General features: G+C 33.0%; 1 protein-coding gene across 1 annotated transcript; it reads left to right on the forward strand.

Annotated features, from left to right (window-relative positions):
• The first annotated feature begins 303 nt into the window (after positions 1–303).
• On the forward strand, positions 304–5,745 carry LOC126707355 (2-oxoglutarate-dependent dioxygenase 19-like). The gene is made up of 4 exons (XM_050406960.1): positions 304–644; positions 752–987; positions 4,309–4,636; positions 5,257–5,745. Exons 1-4 carry the CDS (start codon positions 366–368, stop codon positions 5,482–5,484), a joined length of 1,071 nt encoding a protein of 356 aa, XP_050262917.1. The 5' UTR covers positions 304–365; the 3' UTR covers positions 5,485–5,745.
• Positions 5,746–17,930: the final 12,185 nt, after the last annotated feature.

Genomic DNA, 17,930 nt, shown 5'->3' on the forward strand with positions numbered 1-17,930 from the left:
ATGACTGCTATCTCTTTTCCCCTTCATTAATTCTTCTGACGTTTGTGTTGTCTTTCATTGACAAACCACAACCCTTTGTGTTGTTTTTCCACAAACCCCAACTATTTGTGTTGTCTTTCCTTGACTAACCCCGACAACTCAATAACGCACTACAACAATTGTTGACTATTGCTTTCTTTCAACTTTAGTAGGCCCTCCTACTTATTTTTAACATATTATTAAATTTTTAAATATGTATTTAATATATATTCAAATTAAAATATATTATACAGTTATTATTTTTTTGTTACATATAGCTTATCAGTAACATAAGGCAACTCAGCTGCTCTCTCTGTCTCTTGTGTTCTCCTCGTTTCTAATTATCCATGGCTTCAACAATTCCACTTGATACCTTGAAGACATCAACTGTTCATTCACCTACGATGAAAAGCGTCAAAGCACTAGCTGAATCAGCTAGCCTCTCCTCCCTCCCTTCAATTTACTCCTTCACCCATAATCCCCATGATGAAACAATAATATCCGATGATGCGGAAGATTCAGTCCCCATTATCGATGTCTCTCTTCTTGTGTCTGGTACTCCTGAAGAACGGTCCCAAGTCGTCCATCAACTCAACAAAGCCTGCTCAGACTGGGGCTGCTTCATGGTACAGTTTAATTATCTATTAAACTTTAGCTTTCTATTAAATTTTGTTATGTGTCGGTAGTGGATATGCATGGTACTAGTGGGATTAATTTGATGAGTCTTAATTAGGTGATTAATCATGGTGTGCCTGAGAGCCTCACAAAGGCAATGATAGAGTCGTTTCAAGAATTTTTCAACCTGCCAGAGGAGGAGAAGCAAGAGTTTCATGGAAACCATGTCATGGATCCAATCAGGTGTGGTACAGGCTTTAATCCTTCGATGGATAAAGTAAACTTATGGAGAGATTATCTCAAGTGCTTCACTTATCCTGAATTTCATTCACCCAACAAACCTGCTGGGTTCAGGTACGTACATTTCTTTTCATTTCAGACTTAACCTAGCTCCTAAATCATATCATATATATTATGAATAAAAATCCTGCTCTAAAGTCCGTAGTTAAAGTTCTCGACCAAATTAACGATTGGACTGAAAAACAAGTCTTGGTCATAAGTCTCGTTGCTTTGGCAACTTTCTCTGCATGCGCTCTTTAAGACCAGGGTCTTACCTTTTAAGAGAACACGTGGATAAAAGTAGCCGGCAGTGTGAACTGGCAGGAGAAAAAGAGAGCACACGTGAATAAAAATATAGATTTTTTCAAAATTGGTTTAGTAAGGCACGTAAACTAATTTTAGAAAAATTTGATTGAAAATTGAAAATTTTTTCGATTTCTAATAAAGCTTTTTTAAAAATGAATTTGGTAACATATATATAAATATATATATATATATATATATATATAAACTTTTATAGGTTTGTCTACTAATGTAAACTTACACGCTGGTCCGTCTGACACATAAAAAATGTATAATATTTTTGCAAATGTGAATAATATTATACATTTTTTATACTCTTTTTTATAAATTTATAATGTAAATTTACATAGTATAATGTAAACTAAATTTTTTTCATAAAAATGAGATGTAAAATAGTAAATGTGTGAAAATCAAACCCAATCCACTGTGAGTGATTTCTCTTTCATTATTCTTCTGTCCTTCTGGTTGTCTTTCCTTCCTCTAATAATCTCACCACCCCAAATATTGACTAACCAGAACAAGGTAACAACGTACTCCAACCACATATGTAGGCCCTAGCTCCGTCCATTAAATGTTCAGTAATAGCGTAGTGGTATGACCACATATGTAATAGGTAACAGGTCTTAGACCTATAACGCTATATGGTGTATGGTCGGGTTGACTGGATTCAAGTTCGATCCGGTCTTGTTAATTTGCACCATAAAGTTGTTGGGCAATTCTTAGGTATTCCTGAGGCAGTGCTCCAATTTTTTCACATAGAAGGTGAACCTTACTCCTTACATGTGAGACTCATCATAGTGACCACCCTCATAGGAGAGCCTAGAGCACTGCGCGCTCCAGAGCTATCTAATTTTTTTTTTCCCAAACTTATTGGATTAAACCGGATTAATATTTTATAACTCTTATTCGGTCATAGAATAACTTTAGGTTTGATTACATTTTTAATCCTTAACATTTGCCTAAAAAATGGTCCATATTCTCTAAAATGTTTCATTTTATTCCTTAAATTTAAGTTTATGTCCAAAAGATCCCTAACATTTTGAAAGTGTATGATTAAAAGTTTGTGTCATGAAGCCACCATTAATGGCAATAACTAACGTGTAATTAAACCAAAACTTTTAACATACTTTCTAACCTCTTTTTCATATTTCTTTCAATACAAATAAAAGAACAAAAAAAAAAAAAAAAACACACACACAAAAAATAAATGCTGCATAATATAGAAATCCATAAGTTATAGTTTGATAATAAATTATAATAATCAACTAATTCTACAAAATATGAAAAGAAATTGCGTATACATGAAACATAAAATAAAGTTAGGTCAACTATAAACTAAATGTGCTTTTGTATTATCTTTAATTTTTTTTTTTAAAGCTTATTAATTTGTTTATTTGATGAAAGTTGTTAAAATTATAGTTATACTTTAAAAACATTGAGGCTTTTAAAAAGTTATACATATTCTAACAAGCTAAATATTAAAAGAAAAAGAAAAAAAAAAAAAAAAAAAAAAAAAAAAAAAAAAAAAACAACTAATTCAAACTCATACTATATATATAGATAGATAGTGGTAGAGTCAGGATTTCAGTTTAGAAAGATAAAATTAAAAGACAAAATTGAAAGTAAAATTAATTTAAATATTATTGATAGATGTTAATAACAAAATAGATAAACAATTATATACTATTAATGCAAGTGTTGGGTATAGGTTCAACCAAACCGGGTTGGGTCAAAATCAAATACAAGTCAGAACTTGTCGAACTAAATCAAACATAGGACAAAACCCATACCCTGTTTTTTGGGTTAGGTTTGGGCAAGTTATGTGGTCCAAGTCCAATATTGCCAAGTCTAGAAACACGTGTCGAATTAAAAGAGAATCAGCGAAACACATCAAGAAGATGAAAAAAAAAAAAAAAAAAAAAAAAGGTTTTTGGTTTGGTTTGTGCAACTGGATTTGAACGGCAGTTAGACTAGTGACGTAATAAATACATAAATAAGTATTAATTATTTAGTAATATAAATAAATAAAATAAATTGACATTATTTCTCTTTTTTGTTGTTCTATTTTATTTTGGAATATTTCAAAATCTTGTCATTTTCATCTTTATTAAAAAATAATTTTTATTGGTCTTAATATCTAAGCAAATTTATACAATACTTCAAGAACTAAAATGAATATAGTAAAAAGAATTAAGTATCTAAAAAATCAGCATACAGATTAGTAATCACAACAATAAGCAAGGTATTAATTTCATTTGTTAAAATAAAAATTTTAAAAAGTCAATTTGAATACTAATTTAAATTTTAAAAAATCAAAAAGAGTGGGACTACGGTAACTAAAAGAACCACTGAAAAATCATACACACTCCAGCAATAGCTTTTCATGACTTCGCAACACAAAATATAAGAGTGAGTATGTAATTTTTTCAGTGCTCTCTGACTCAAGTTTATGACTTCAAAACTTCTACAACCTAGAGCACTAGCATTAAATGTGTTAAATGCTAAATTTTTAGCATTTAGCACATCAAACCCCAAAATTCATGTTCTATGAGATTTGCCAAATCCCTCTTTTTTTTTTTTTTTTTTTTTTTTTTTTTTTTTTTTTAAATTTTAAACATGCTATAATACCCTGTAACAAGTTGAATTTTTTTATATATTCCACTCTTCTCTCTCCTCTCTCTCGTGTCAAGCTCTCTTCTCTCTCTTTTCTCTCCTTTTAGTCTTCTCTCTCAGCCATCACATTTTTATTATTTTCATATGTATTTATATTATTTTAATAAATTGTGTGTTAAATTAAAAGGTGTGACATGGAGTATATTATTAAATGGTGTGTTAAAATAAATAAAATAAGTTTCTGATGTGTCAAAATAATTTTTAAAACATTTGATACTAATACTCTAATGCTTTGTTTTAGAGATTGAACTTCTAATCATGAACCCAAGACAATAACGTTTCCCCATATGAACAAAGAGGCCCAGTGTATTAATTCTGATAAAATTCTTATTCGATTAAAACTTTCAATATATCAAGAATCATGTCATGGGCCATATGCAATTCATAATGAATGGTTTATTTATGTTTTTGTTAACACAGTGAGATTGCATTGGAGTTCAGCAAAAAAAATCGGGAAGTAGTAACAGTATTACTAAAAGCTATATCAAAGAGCTTGGGTCTAGAAGAGAGCTACATAGACAAGGCCACCAATATCGAGTTGGGTTTACAAATTCTTGCTGCTAACTATTATCCAGCTTGTCCAGAGCCAGATAGAGCAATTGGCATCCCCTCTCACACGGACCACGGTCTGTTAACCCTTTTAGTGGATAATGGAATCTCTGGACTTCAAATACTGCATAAAGAAAAATGGATCAATGTCAATCTCCTACCCAATGCACTCTTTGTTCACATTGCTGATCACTTGGAGGTACATTCTATCTTGCATCTTGAACTCCATTTTTATTATTGTCTCCATGTATTATTCATCTCCGCATTATCTTTCTCACTTTCCTTCTTTTTTCTTTTTTTTTGGATAAGCTACTATGCCAACTAAAGTAAACTAGAAAGGTCGGTCTGATACAATTTTAGGTTTAAGGTGATAAAACATTTATCATTCAAATAAATTTTTGTTATATTTTGTTTATTGCTAATAAAAAATTTAACAATAAAATTAATCGCAATAGCCTTAACGTTTAATAAGTGAAGATGGATTCACTTATAATCAAATTAATAAAAGAGTTTCTCAGATCAATTTTATATAAGTCCATTATCTATACACACAAAATTAAAAAGAGGGTAGGTGATTGTAACAATGAAGCGGATATACAAATGTGAGTTGATTTTACTTCTTTTTTCCTTATGTGTGTTTAATTATATAAATTTTTATTTAAATACCAATGTCTTTAATTATTTCACTTATCACATCATTGTCTTTAATTATTTCACTTATCATGCTCTTTGCATTCAAGCCTAATGAATATTTAACTAAATGAATAATTTTATGAATTAATCAAAATTTTCTGAACATATATAATGTTTCCCTGCAAGATTTTGAGCAACGGCAAGTGCAAGAGTATTGAACACCGGGCACTTGTAAATGACAAAGCTACAAGGATGTCCATAGCTTTGCCACATGGACCATCACTAGACACAGTTATTAGGCCAGCACCAGAGTTAGTTGACAAGGGAAGTCATCCACCTGCATATGTTGAAATGACGTATAGGGAATTTTTGGAATTGCAGCAAACTGGCAGGCTGAGATCTAAATTTGGATAGTGAACAAAGCAAAATAGTCTGAGCTAGTTGATTGGTTTACAAAGCCAATTTCGCAATTTAGTGTTTGATAATAATAATAAATAAACTGCCATGTTGTTTTCATATATATATATATATATATATAATAAATAAACTGCCATTTTTTTTTTTTTTTTGGGAGAAGGATGTTTTTCTCATGTTTGTTGAATTTAATATTTGGTAATAAATGTTGTTGCAATATATTCTACATTTACTATGTAATAAATTTCATATTTACACATATATTCCTTTTTTTTTTCTTTAAAAACCTCCATACTTTTTTTTTTTTTTAGAAATAATTAAAATATGTTGTTAATCCCACAGGTCGAAACCTTTCCTTCCTAAATCCCCAAGAACTTTGTGCATAAGAAGGTGTCAATTCAACTGCAGGGCCCTTGACTTGAAACCTCATATACATACTTCCTATAAATGTATTTATCTATGATACCTAATATTAGCCTCTTTTTTCCAACAATATAGACCGGATAATATTGATATTACAAATTTTACTACATTATTTTTATAAACTTTTTGTTAGCTTTTAACTACATGAAAACAGTCTATTGGCAAGGGTCAAACTCCCTTAAAAATATCTCAAATGTCATTACAAAATGTTATTAGTGAGGGTATATGACCATCAAAGGTCATCGTATTTGCTCTTATTTCAAAAAGGATTTTGCAACTATACCATTGCTAATAGTTAATTTATAAGGGCAATTTACTGTCTTTACTAAACAAATCTACCATCACAAATATATTACCAAACTACAAGAAAAGTCGATGACTTATTTTTATCAAGAGGATGTAGTTATCGTAAACAACCATTTGTAAGGGCCTTTATGATCTTGCAATTAGGTTTTTTACAAATTTTAAATTGAGGACTTAATTTTTAGCAGCAAATAATGGTATTCTTGAAATCATTTGGCCCTTGAAAATAATTATTGGCAACTTATTAGGAACAATAGTGACAACAATAAGGTGTCACACAAAACATTTTTGTGAGGGGTTAAGTGACTCGCTATTTTTCAGATTGCAAGGGATGCTGTTATCACTATGAAGTTAATTATTTACGACCAAATTTTTACGTCAATGGTGATGATATTTCAAATAAGTTTTGTAATATATTATTCTTTATTTATTTTATATCATATTTGGTATATGTTTTTATATAAAACAACTGAGCTATTACGATAGTACAATAATTATTTATCAAAAGATGAAATCTCATATGAGTTCATAATATCAACTATTGAGTATACAAAATGGTAAAGAGAGAACAAGATGTCCATAGCCATGCCACATTGACCATCACTAGACACAATTATAAGGCCAGCACCAGAGTTTGTTGACAATAAAGCCTTCATATGTTGAAATAACGTACAAGGATTTTCTGGAATTGCAACAAAGGCTGCGTTTGGTTCGTGTAAAAGTATTTCCGAAAAATAGATATTTTCTGGAAATGCTATTTTCTAGAAAGAAAATATTTTCATGTGTTTGGTTGCATTTCAAAAAATGTTTCAGAAAATATTTTCTGATGTTTGGTTGTGTTCTTGAAAATACCTTAGAAAACACATTTTATACTTGTTGCTCACATTTTCTCACATTTTCTCGGTTACCAAACGAATACATAATATCATTCATTCCTCAAAACACAAACAAAACCCAGAAAAAAATCATCAAATCCGGACAAACGAAGGCAAGATCGTGATCGGTGAGGCGCAATCGCGATCTGCGATCTCGATCGCCGATCACGATCGGAGTCGAGATCGCGATCTATCGCGATTGGCGAGATCGCAATCGACGTGTCTGGATCGTTCTCTCTCTCTCTCTCTCTCGCTGCGTTTGTTCGCCTCTTGTGTTTTGTTGCGTTTTGGCTGAGTGTGTTTCTCTCTTTTGCGCATGCTACGGAATTCGTTTGAAGGTAAAACAAGTATGTAAAATGATTTCCGGGTCAACAAGTGTAAATTTTGGTCAAACGGAAATGATTTTCCGGAAAATCTATTTTCCGTTGCTGCCAAACGCATGAGTTTTACGGAAAATCATTTCCAGAAATGATTTTCAGTCGATTCAAACACAGCCAAAGTGGCAAACTTAGTTATAAATTCCAGTTAGATTTTGAACAAATTAGCAAAGGAGCCTGTACTCGTTGATTGCTTTAACGTAACTGGTCTCCGAATTAAGTGTTTGATAATAAAAGTTCGGCTAAAATTTACTTCCACTTTCAAAAACCGGTTTGAATATGTACTTTGATAATAATGATAATTAATAGGATGATAATGTTCTCATATATGGGTTTGGTTTACCTCCAGTAATTTCAGTCTTCTAACTTTGTTTCATTTATTCTAGTCCTCTAAGTTTCAGATTTATTCAATTAAGGCTGTTAGGTTCATTCTTTTTTTGGTGATTGACATATCCTATAACAAAACACACTTTATTTGTATTTGGGTAAATCTAAGTAGGTTCAAGATGATCATTACAAGTGGTTGCATTGAAAACGTGAAGAATACTCAAGAAAAGCTGAATCCGCAGGTCTTGATACTTGTCAATATATCAAGATTTAATAAAGCTCGATACTTCTCGATCTATCAAGGTACAGGAATTTTGATATAGCCTGCTACAGTTTATTCTAATAGGCTATTTTGTTTATGGGTTTGTGTAAACCTAATAGAACTAGGAGAGCAAACCTTATTGGAATAGGAGAGCCCATTCAAAAGGCCTATAAAAATCCTATTTAAATAAGGAGGAGGATAAAGAAAACCCTAACCCTAAAAAGCTTTATAAGTTTTTCTTTTTGAAACCCTAGCCTCCTCCTATAGAAGAAAGATATATTACTGCATTTCTTGTACGTCTTTGGGTTCTGTAACTAAGCAAAGTCTCTAGCACCAACATTGAAGATCTTATTGGTGTTTATATGTGAAGCTGTTGCAAATTAGCTACAACAATCAAAGGGTTGCTGATGAGTTAGTTATGTACTAACCAGGATCCGTGCAAAGGAAGAAGTCTTCTATAAGATCGTGTCCAATTGGAGATTGGAGCAAAAGTTTAACTGTAAGTTGGTATTTTGGGATAAATCTGGTAGTGGTAAGATTCCTTATACTTGTAACTGCTTGTTCTTGATTAATGGATTCTTGGGAGTGGTGATCTGAAATTCACTCGGTGGAGTTTTTTGGTGAAGGACTGAAATTAAAAGTTAAAGGACTGAAATGAATGAAAGCAAAGTTAGATAACTAAAATGAATTTTGGTGAAGCCTAATATTTATTTTTAAAGTTATTTAGATTAAAAAAATCATTTAAAATTTATTTGATTTTTTTTTTTTTTAGTTTTCTCTTTAATTTATCTTCCTTCTCACTCTCAAGTCTCATCTCTCTTTCTCTCTCTCTCTCTCTTCCTTGAACCTATTCAATGTTGTGGCTCCACCTCATCCTTCATTTGAATTTATAACCCGATGAAAAGATTCCAAAAAATTCCATCAAAGAAATTTCACATTTCTCATTCTGACCCCTCTCTATGTCTCCTTGATTGCTAAGGAGAAAAAAAAATTACAGGTTCAAAGCAATAACCTTCAACATTTCACGGGGATTAATGGAGATGATCACAAAGGTTATAATCTATATGAGTGATCTTACTTTATTAGTAAAAGAATGAAAAGGAAAATTAAAAATTAAAAAAAAAAAAAGAAAAAGAAAAAGAAAAAAGGCTACAAGAAATTTGGTCTTTAGCGACGACATATAGTTGTCGCTAATGCTTTACATATCATCACTAATTATATTGGAGATGAAAAATGTTGTCGCTAACTTTCATTAAATGAAAATGTTAACAAAAAAGTTTTTTAGTAACAATATTAATGTTGTCGCTAATACAATACTATTAATGACGACAAAGTCATCGCTAATAGTAACAATTGTCGTCATAAATAACTCAGGAACCCAAGACGAAATGTCGTTGCTACTAGCTCATTAGTAGTGACAAATTTTTTTGTCTTCGCTAATAGATTATTATTAACGATAACATTTTAGTTGTCGCTAATATGTCATTACTAGTGACGACACCTGCTGTCATCACAGATAATGATATATAAGTGACCACAAACATGTCATTACTAAAAATTGCATATTAGCAATGATATTGTTTGTCGTCACTAATGATATGATAAAATATTAGTGATGACATTGTCGTTGCTAATAATATTTTATATATTTTTTTTTAATTTTCTTTAAAATTTACATTCAGAATTTAACATGGGTACCTGTTGGGAACCAAAAAAGCACAATCCTATGCACATAAAAAATTTTCAATCACAAATACTCATATAAGCATAACAACTGCTCAATCAATAACTACTAATAAGGGAAAACAATACCCAAGTTCAATATCATATACATAATAAAAGCTCCAGTCTATTCACTCAAATACTAATCAAATGATATCAAATTCCTCATGAAGATATGCAACCAAGCTAAAACTTGTTGCAATGAAATATATCTCCCCTCTTCATCATCTCATTAATGCATGGACATGTGCGCTTCCATGAAATCATAGAGAGAATGATGAAAAGAACCAGTCAATGGCGAAGTTCCTTTGCAAGTTTCTCGAGCAAAGGTCATGGAGGAAGCTTTGCAGGGGAAACAATGGTCAAAAATTTTAGAGAGGTTCTGTGACCCATAACCTAAAATTAAAATTTCATGACCTGAACACAATTCAATGTCACTGTTGATGCCTTGAGCACAACCCCTTTTAGGCTTTTACATCGCCAAGATTGCACTAAGAAAAACCTAATATGAAGTGGTTCCAAGGCTCAACCAATCAAATCATCCCCATTAACCCTTAATAGGAAACATCTTTTTCAATAAGTTTAAAATCCACCAGAACAGTGCAAACCAAACCCATAATGAAACGCATGATTCTTGAAAAACAAATAAGAAAATTAGGAACAATTGAAGAAATGTTTTCTCAGAAAGGATGGCTCACCAGCAACACGAGGGTCCAGATTTGCATCATCTGTTGAAGTTACGGCATAAGAAACCCCTGGAACATAATACACACCTACATTTTTAGAGAGCTCCCTTTTACATACATCATTAAGTGAGGAAAAACGTCTAACCACCTTTATAGTTTCACCAACAATATATACCTTAAAGAGGACACCTCCTACAATCATGATAGGAATGACAATTTTGAAATCACAACATTTTTGTGGCAACTATGAAGGTAATAAGACATGTCTTACAATTGCATACCATGGTTAACAAACTTTGAAGAACAAGTGGAGTTTCAAGTTTTTGAAGGGAGTTTTGATCAAATACGAGTGATAATTCATGTGACTTTGCACTTCCATTAGCAATTAATGGCTTTACAACCGAAATAGATATGAGAATGTAAAATCATCACCAAACCATTACAAATCCACTACTAATGATTTCCTAAAAGCCATTTAGGCAGCAACTTTTAGCATAAATCCTAAAGCTAAGAAAAGAACCTTATAAATCCTAAATCTTTTTTCTTTATAAGTAAACTATATAAATATTATAATTATTTAACGCTTATAAGTGAGCCTAGCACAAGAATTAGACATGTTTCAAGCAAAATCTTTAAAACCAAACCAATAAAAAACACAATTATAATCTCATTCATAATTGATAAGTAAACAAAATTCCTTCATGAAAGCACAAAAAGGTGGGCGTAATCGTAGCACACAGGAAGTATACAAAACAAGAGCCAATAAGGAACAAGACAACGATGTTTGTTTTTAGACCCCTTAAAACACAACTAGATTAACCTAGTTAATTAGCCAAGTGATTACTTAGTCAAATTATCCAAATCTAGGTTAACACAAATATATCATATCATTGTAAAGTGTGGAAAATAAAGAACACAACGATATAATAACCCAAGAAAACCAAACCGGTAAAAAACCTGGGGAGGATTTAACCTAGCTATTCTCAAGGTAAAATGAATCCACTATGAAAGAATTGAAGTTTACACAATAGTGACTTAGACCACTAACATTCTATTGCTACCTCGAGTAGGAAACTTACTACCACGACCACGTGACAACTTCGAGTCCACAGACTACTTCTTTCTTGGATTCCTAGCAATCATAAGCACTCTTGCTTGTATATCTTCAAGCTCTTGAATCTGCAACTGAATTGATCACCAAGCTCTCGACATTAATCTTGAGATTGGAAACCCTAAGTGTCTGTGAAGGCAAACACTTCTAGATCTCATAGAAGATTCACACATACAGCATAAAGAGTAACCTCAAAATGTGGCTAGGGTTTTCCCTTTTATACTTAAGACAAAACATAAAACCCTACATGTCAAACGGGCTTGGGCTGAGTTGGAAATTCTGTAGAAAAAAAAATTTGCACGACTTTTGATCAATCGAGTCTAGTTCTCGATCGATTGAGCCAGGCAGATTTACATAGTAAATCTTACAGTAACTCGATTCCAACTTTACATAAAAACACATACTTTGAGCAAGTATAAACAAGACTAAAAACGTTTTGATCATGGTTTGCAAACATTACAAAATGAAGTTCTAATACATTAGTCTCTAATTCCTTAGAACTTAACAAACTCCCCTTTTGGCAATTCGTGACAAAACACAAACTAAACAAAGTGCTCAAAGTTACATAAAAACAGCCCATTACAAAAATATTTCCTAACACAACAAATTCAACCTAACTACCATCTATCAGTTGCAAGTGTAGACAGTAGCATGACTGAATCAACCTGTATATTCTTGAAACACTCAAAAAACACATAAACACATGTGTGAAAAATACAAGTAAAACAAAGTAACTTCTTGATTTCACATATAACATAAAAATAAGGACATATATCATGAATAACTCATAAATATAAATCAATAAACAATGTGAAACAAGAAACATATATCATCAATGTATCTCCCCCTATCATGGACAACCCAATCAAAAACAAAAAAATACATCATAAGCCAGAAAATGTAAATATAGAATGAAGCACCTAGATACAATCTAAAAGCTCCACATCTCCAAAACATCAAAAATCTCACCCTAACAACAAAATCTCCCCTACATATGTACTCTCCCTTTTTGTGACGAATTGCCAAAGGGCACTCACTCATCGGCAAAAGGAGGTGGCGGAGGTGATCACCTAAAATGCTCCAAATCTGCTCGTAAGGCACGAAGCTCATCAAACATGTCCACCAAAAGCTAACCGAGCATGTCCACCAAAAGCTGACCAGGAGCTGCCTAAACGGTCATGATAGTCTACAACATACGTCGAATGTTTGAATCATCCGAGGTAGAAGGTGGAGGAACAATAGTAGCAGCAGCAGGATCGATAGACTCCTCAGCAGTAGTATCACCTATAGAAGAGGAAGGAGGAGGTGTGACACCGGAATACTCAACCCTAGGGCATTTTGAGCTTGCTCTCATCTGAGCAGCCCTTTGCCTAAGAAAGGTGGCATCGATAAGAGCAATGATATGAACAGGCTCAGATGCAGGAAACTACTCTAATCCTAAATGCAAAAGAATCCGATGAATGAAAACCAAAAAGAAAAGAGCATGAGCGGTAGAACTACTCCTATGAACCTCAATCAAGGAACGGATTAAAAGATGAGGAAAACCCATATAAGCATCCATGACAAGGGCATACAAAAATGCACAACGCTCGATAGGGATGGTGTGCAAATGAGAGATGGGCCAGATGGAATGGCAAGAAATCCAGAAAAAGAGATAATGAGTCTCGGTTAACTCGTGAGAGGTGATTCGAGGACCAGAACCCTACTGGATAGAAGTACCAATAATAAATGACATAATGTCATCAAGGGGAGGAGACTCATTGTACGGATAAAAAGGATGCTAGACCAAAGGTACCCCAAGAGCAGCAACTACTATCGAAAGAGTAATGGTGTACTCATCACCCCGTATCCAACTTCTCACAAAAGTGTTGGAATCATAGGAATGGACGGAGAGGTTCAAGTAGAACTCTCTGATCAAGGTAGCCGGAGGAGGATGATCAACATCCAACAAAGGTAACCAATCCCTACGGTAAAAGTTTCTCCTAATCTCACCATCCAGCTCGTCTAACAAAACCTTCCTCTCAGCCCAAATATTCCTACGAAGGTTCAGCTTCTCATAGCTTCCTGGTTTTTCTCACTCAGGAACCTCTCATTATCAAAGGTGGGGGAAGAAGTAGAGGTGGAGGTCCTATGGGCTCTAGTCTTCCTAACCATTATGCTAAGGATCAAAAGGACATATACAAGAGAGATAGAGAGAGAGAAAGAGAAAAAATAAATAAAAATAAAACCAAGGGCAAATTGCAAGTTAGCACAGAAAAAATATAAAAATAACAATTCTATATGATGCATGAATAATATCAACACATGATGCATGCTCTAATGCAATGAGAATAAGTTCAATTTTACTCCAAGATCACAAAATTGGCTTGAGCATAGAGTTTACATCAAAACCCCAAAATTTGAAAAACCCATTTTCACAAAACCCAACAAACTGATCAATTGACCATTACACAAGATAGATAACACATTATAATGATCAAATGAATCAATCTAACAGGCCAATTTCATCAAATTAAGCACAATTGAACAAAATCCCTAAATCAGGTAGTTTCAAGCCCTAAAAATTTCAATTTTTCACAAAGCAACAAATTAATCAAATTAATTCACATAGAATAGTTGTATATCATCCCACAAAAAAACAAAAAAAAACCATTGACCAATTATCAAAGAAAAGACTTAAATCAACAAAAATCCCAATTTCCCTTAGGTTCGAAATTTCCCTTTAATGCATGGCAAAAATACATGAAAACAAGAAAATAAATGAAAAAGGAGGGGTAGAAAGGTCTTACCGGCCTTAGATGACAAAACCCTTGAAGAAATTTGGGCGGAAACGACAAAAATCTTGCTTGGAATCTTAAACCGATTGAAGAGAGAGAGAAAAGCTTTTGAAAGTTTTGAAAAAGTGTTTGAACACGTGAGAAACAAAGTTTTTAAAAAACTCTCTATACGATTTTCGATTGATTGAAAATTAGATTCGATTGATCGAAAATCACTTTCAATTGATCCAACAGCGATCGAGTGGGTCAGATTCAAAACAAAATTTTAATCGCATTTTCAATCAGTTAAGAAACAGATTTGATCGATTGAAAATCTAGAAAACACAATTTTTTGAAAAATAGAGCAATTTTATGCAGAAACTCCTCAAAGCATAGTAAAAATGCATGAGTATGAGATGAAATGCTCTTCAAAGACACTTGCATTGAACCCAGATTTCCCAAAAATAAGATTTTCAATCAATTATCCTTAAATTCTCAAACAGCAAACATGTTTTGCATAAAACTCAAGGAATTTTCCAACTTGGTTGGCCAAACCAAAATCACACACAATAACATGTACAAAGTTTAGTAAAGAGTAACTTGTGCAGTGTGTGCAACTAGCAGAAACTTGAAATACATGTGAGGTGATATGAGAATAGTTATTAAGCACACTTTCTACAAAATTCATCATATAGAATTTGAAAGAGACTATCACCTAAAGAATTACATCATATAACTCCCACACCTCCTAGAATAAAAGCTCGCAATCATGTAAGTTTCTTGATTTGCCTCATAATATACACACAAATTTTATTTGATTAGAAACTTATTAAAATAGCCAGGATAATGTACACACCAATTTTATTTGATTGTGAAGTTATTAAAGCCCAATAATGTATACACCAATTTGAGCATTTAAACCGAGGCCACACCTTATGTTCTTTTTGTGCATGTGCCACACTTTCTCAAGCACAAAATCTTACAATATGCACTAAGGTGTTCATGATTGGGTAGAAAACAATGGTGAGATGATTATTTATGCCTTTCTCAATAAGCTCAAGTCCAACAATCAAAAGCATGTGGCTTCAAGATCAAGATCATGTGATTAAAAACTATAAACAACTTCCCACACAACATGCACTACAAAACTCAGACTAGTAAAGTGCAATAAATAAGCTCATCAAAACTAAACAAGGTACATACACATGTTATGTAAAAATAAATTGGCCAACCTTGATTTCAAATCCAAGATAAATAATGCAAAACACATTTTTCTTCCATTTTCCTTTTTTTTTTGGTTTTGTTATTTATTTTTTATTTTTGAAAAAAAATAACGAAAACAACCTAGAATGAAATGCATGAATGTTATGCAATGCAAATTCTAAAAAAGCAAAAATCACAAAAATAGCAAAAAGGAATGGTCACAAAGAGTACGATGAAGCACAAGAACCATGTCAAAAAGACTCAATTAGATTGAGCTTTTTACATCCAAAACTTTTTAGAAGCAACTCTAGCATTGGAGTTATTCTTTAAATTAGAATTCTGAGTAACTCCAGGATTGGAATAAAGGTTTAAAACCTTTACCAACTCACCAATAAGTACCATAGAATCTTGTGCTTGGGGCACATGTACTTTTGGTTTATTTGCTCGCTTAGCAGCTTGCAACTTGAAACAGTTTGGACGAATGTGCCCAAACTTTCCACAAAAATGACAAACTCATGCAGGTCTCATGCAACTTGCCCTTAGGAGGATTAGGAGTCTTAGGTTTAGATTCTTGAAGATTAACCCTAATTTTCCTAGGAGGTAAAACTTCTATAGGTTTGACAACCTCACTCACAAGAACCTCAGAAGAAGGAACAAAATTTGTAGAATGAGTTTCAGGCATAGAGATGCTTTCAATAAAACCTAACCCAATTTTGTCAAAAGGGAGACTTTTGAACACTCAGCATGTGATCAAATTTGGAGCTTGCAGACCTATTTGTTTGTTCTGTAGCAATAGATAATTCAAGTTTCAAATTCTTAACTTTATCAAGTAAAAGCATGTTCTCAGTTTTCACATTATTCAGCAATACATTAGCATCAAACAGTTTCACAAGCAAATTCTTCTTATCAAGTTCAAGAGATGCAATTTTCTTTAAGCCTAAATCAACACTTATAGCATTCTTTGCAGCAACTTTGCAAAGTTTATTATAGGCTTCTTGTAAATCTACATCCTCAGAGAGTTCCCCATCAGAAGGGTTCTCTTCAACAACAACACTTTCATCAACTACAACTGTAGCTGTGAAAGCAATGAAGTCTTCATCCTCATCACTACCAGACTCATTGTTAGAAACTTCATCATCACTAAGGGTTACAGCCACAACCTTTCCCTTAGACCTCAAGAATGTTGGACATTCAGATTTCACATGACTATACCTTTGACATCCAAAACATTGTTAACTCATAGAATTATTAGAAGGTTGACCTACTTTCTCTTTAGGTTTTTCAGTGTTGTTCACCTTAGTGGGATCATTCCTCCTAAAATTTCTAGGTTCAGCATTGTTTTTACCTCTTGCCCTTCTGTTATTGTTTCTAAGAAAGTTTCTTGATAGGCCAAAAACAAATTGACCCCTTGTGATTGAATTAATTGATTAATTAGCCAAATAACTATTTAATCAAATTAACATGCAAAGGCGTGCTAGCACAAACAAATCACTAATAAACTAATTATGCAGCGGAAAATAAATAACACGGTGATTTGTTTATGAATGGAGAAAACCTAACGGCAAAAACTCCACCGGGTGATTTTCAGGTCACCACTCCTGAAACACCACTATTATCACAACAAGTGGTTACAAGTAAAGGAATCCCAAGTACCTTACCAACCTACAGTTGAACCCTTACCCCAATACCCAATTGGACTTGTTCTGTAGTGATAGTTTCCCTTTCTGATGCACGGCTCCCAAGTACGTGTCTAACAAATTGTGCGGATCCCAGTACGTGACTTCAATCACCAACTAAGAAGGTTGTTGGCTGCAAAGTTCTTCAGTTCATCCATACGATGAAGATTAAGAAGATGTTTGGTTCCAAAACCCTACGGTGCACATACACAACAACTTCTTTAAGAGAAAGAGATGAACTAAGGTCAAGAACTTCATCTCTGGTCATAATTTTCTTGAACAGAGTTTGCTCAATGCTTATGCAACTTGTGAACTACTTGACGGCCCTTAAAATAATCATTTTATATGTTTGAGGTTAGAAGAAAAGAAGACCTAAACACATAATCACAAATTCCAAGAAATCAGATCAGAATTCTGAATTTCTTAAATCTCGACAGATAAGCTGTCGAGCAACTGTCAAGCAGGTGTCAAGCCACGGGCTAAGCGGCTTCCTTAAGCCTTGATAGATATAGCTATTGAGCCAGCTATCGAGACTTAATGAATTTGCACTTTTCAACTTGTTTCTTGGACAGACTTGATGACTTCAACACTTGATCTTGAAACCTTGTTTCTTGAAGTATTTGAACACATCCTAGAACTACCCAATTACAAATAAAGTGCGTTTTGTCAAAGTATTAGCCAATTACATAAAATCATGGCATATGTTCTTAACATGTGAACCACAT

This window comes from Quercus robur, chromosome 11 (assembly GCF_932294415.1).
Source record: "Quercus robur chromosome 11, dhQueRobu3.1, whole genome shotgun sequence".
Taxonomy (NCBI): domain Eukaryota; kingdom Viridiplantae; phylum Streptophyta; class Magnoliopsida; order Fagales; family Fagaceae; genus Quercus; species Quercus robur.

What these genes read in the sequence shown, in the direction of transcription:
- LOC126707355 (XM_050406960.1), top strand. Translation starts at nt 366, where the DNA reads ATGGCTTCAACAATTCCACTTGATACCTTGAAGACATCAACTGTTCAT. An exon ending in AACAAACCTGCTGGGTTCAG is followed by an intron (nt 988 to 4,308) that starts GTACGTACATTT and finishes TTGTTAACACAG; the next exon opens with TGAGATTGCATTGGAGTTCA. An exon ending in ACATTGCTGATCACTTGGAG is followed by an intron (nt 4,637 to 5,256) that starts GTACATTCTATC and finishes TTTCCCTGCAAG; the next exon opens with ATTTTGAGCAACGGCAAGTG.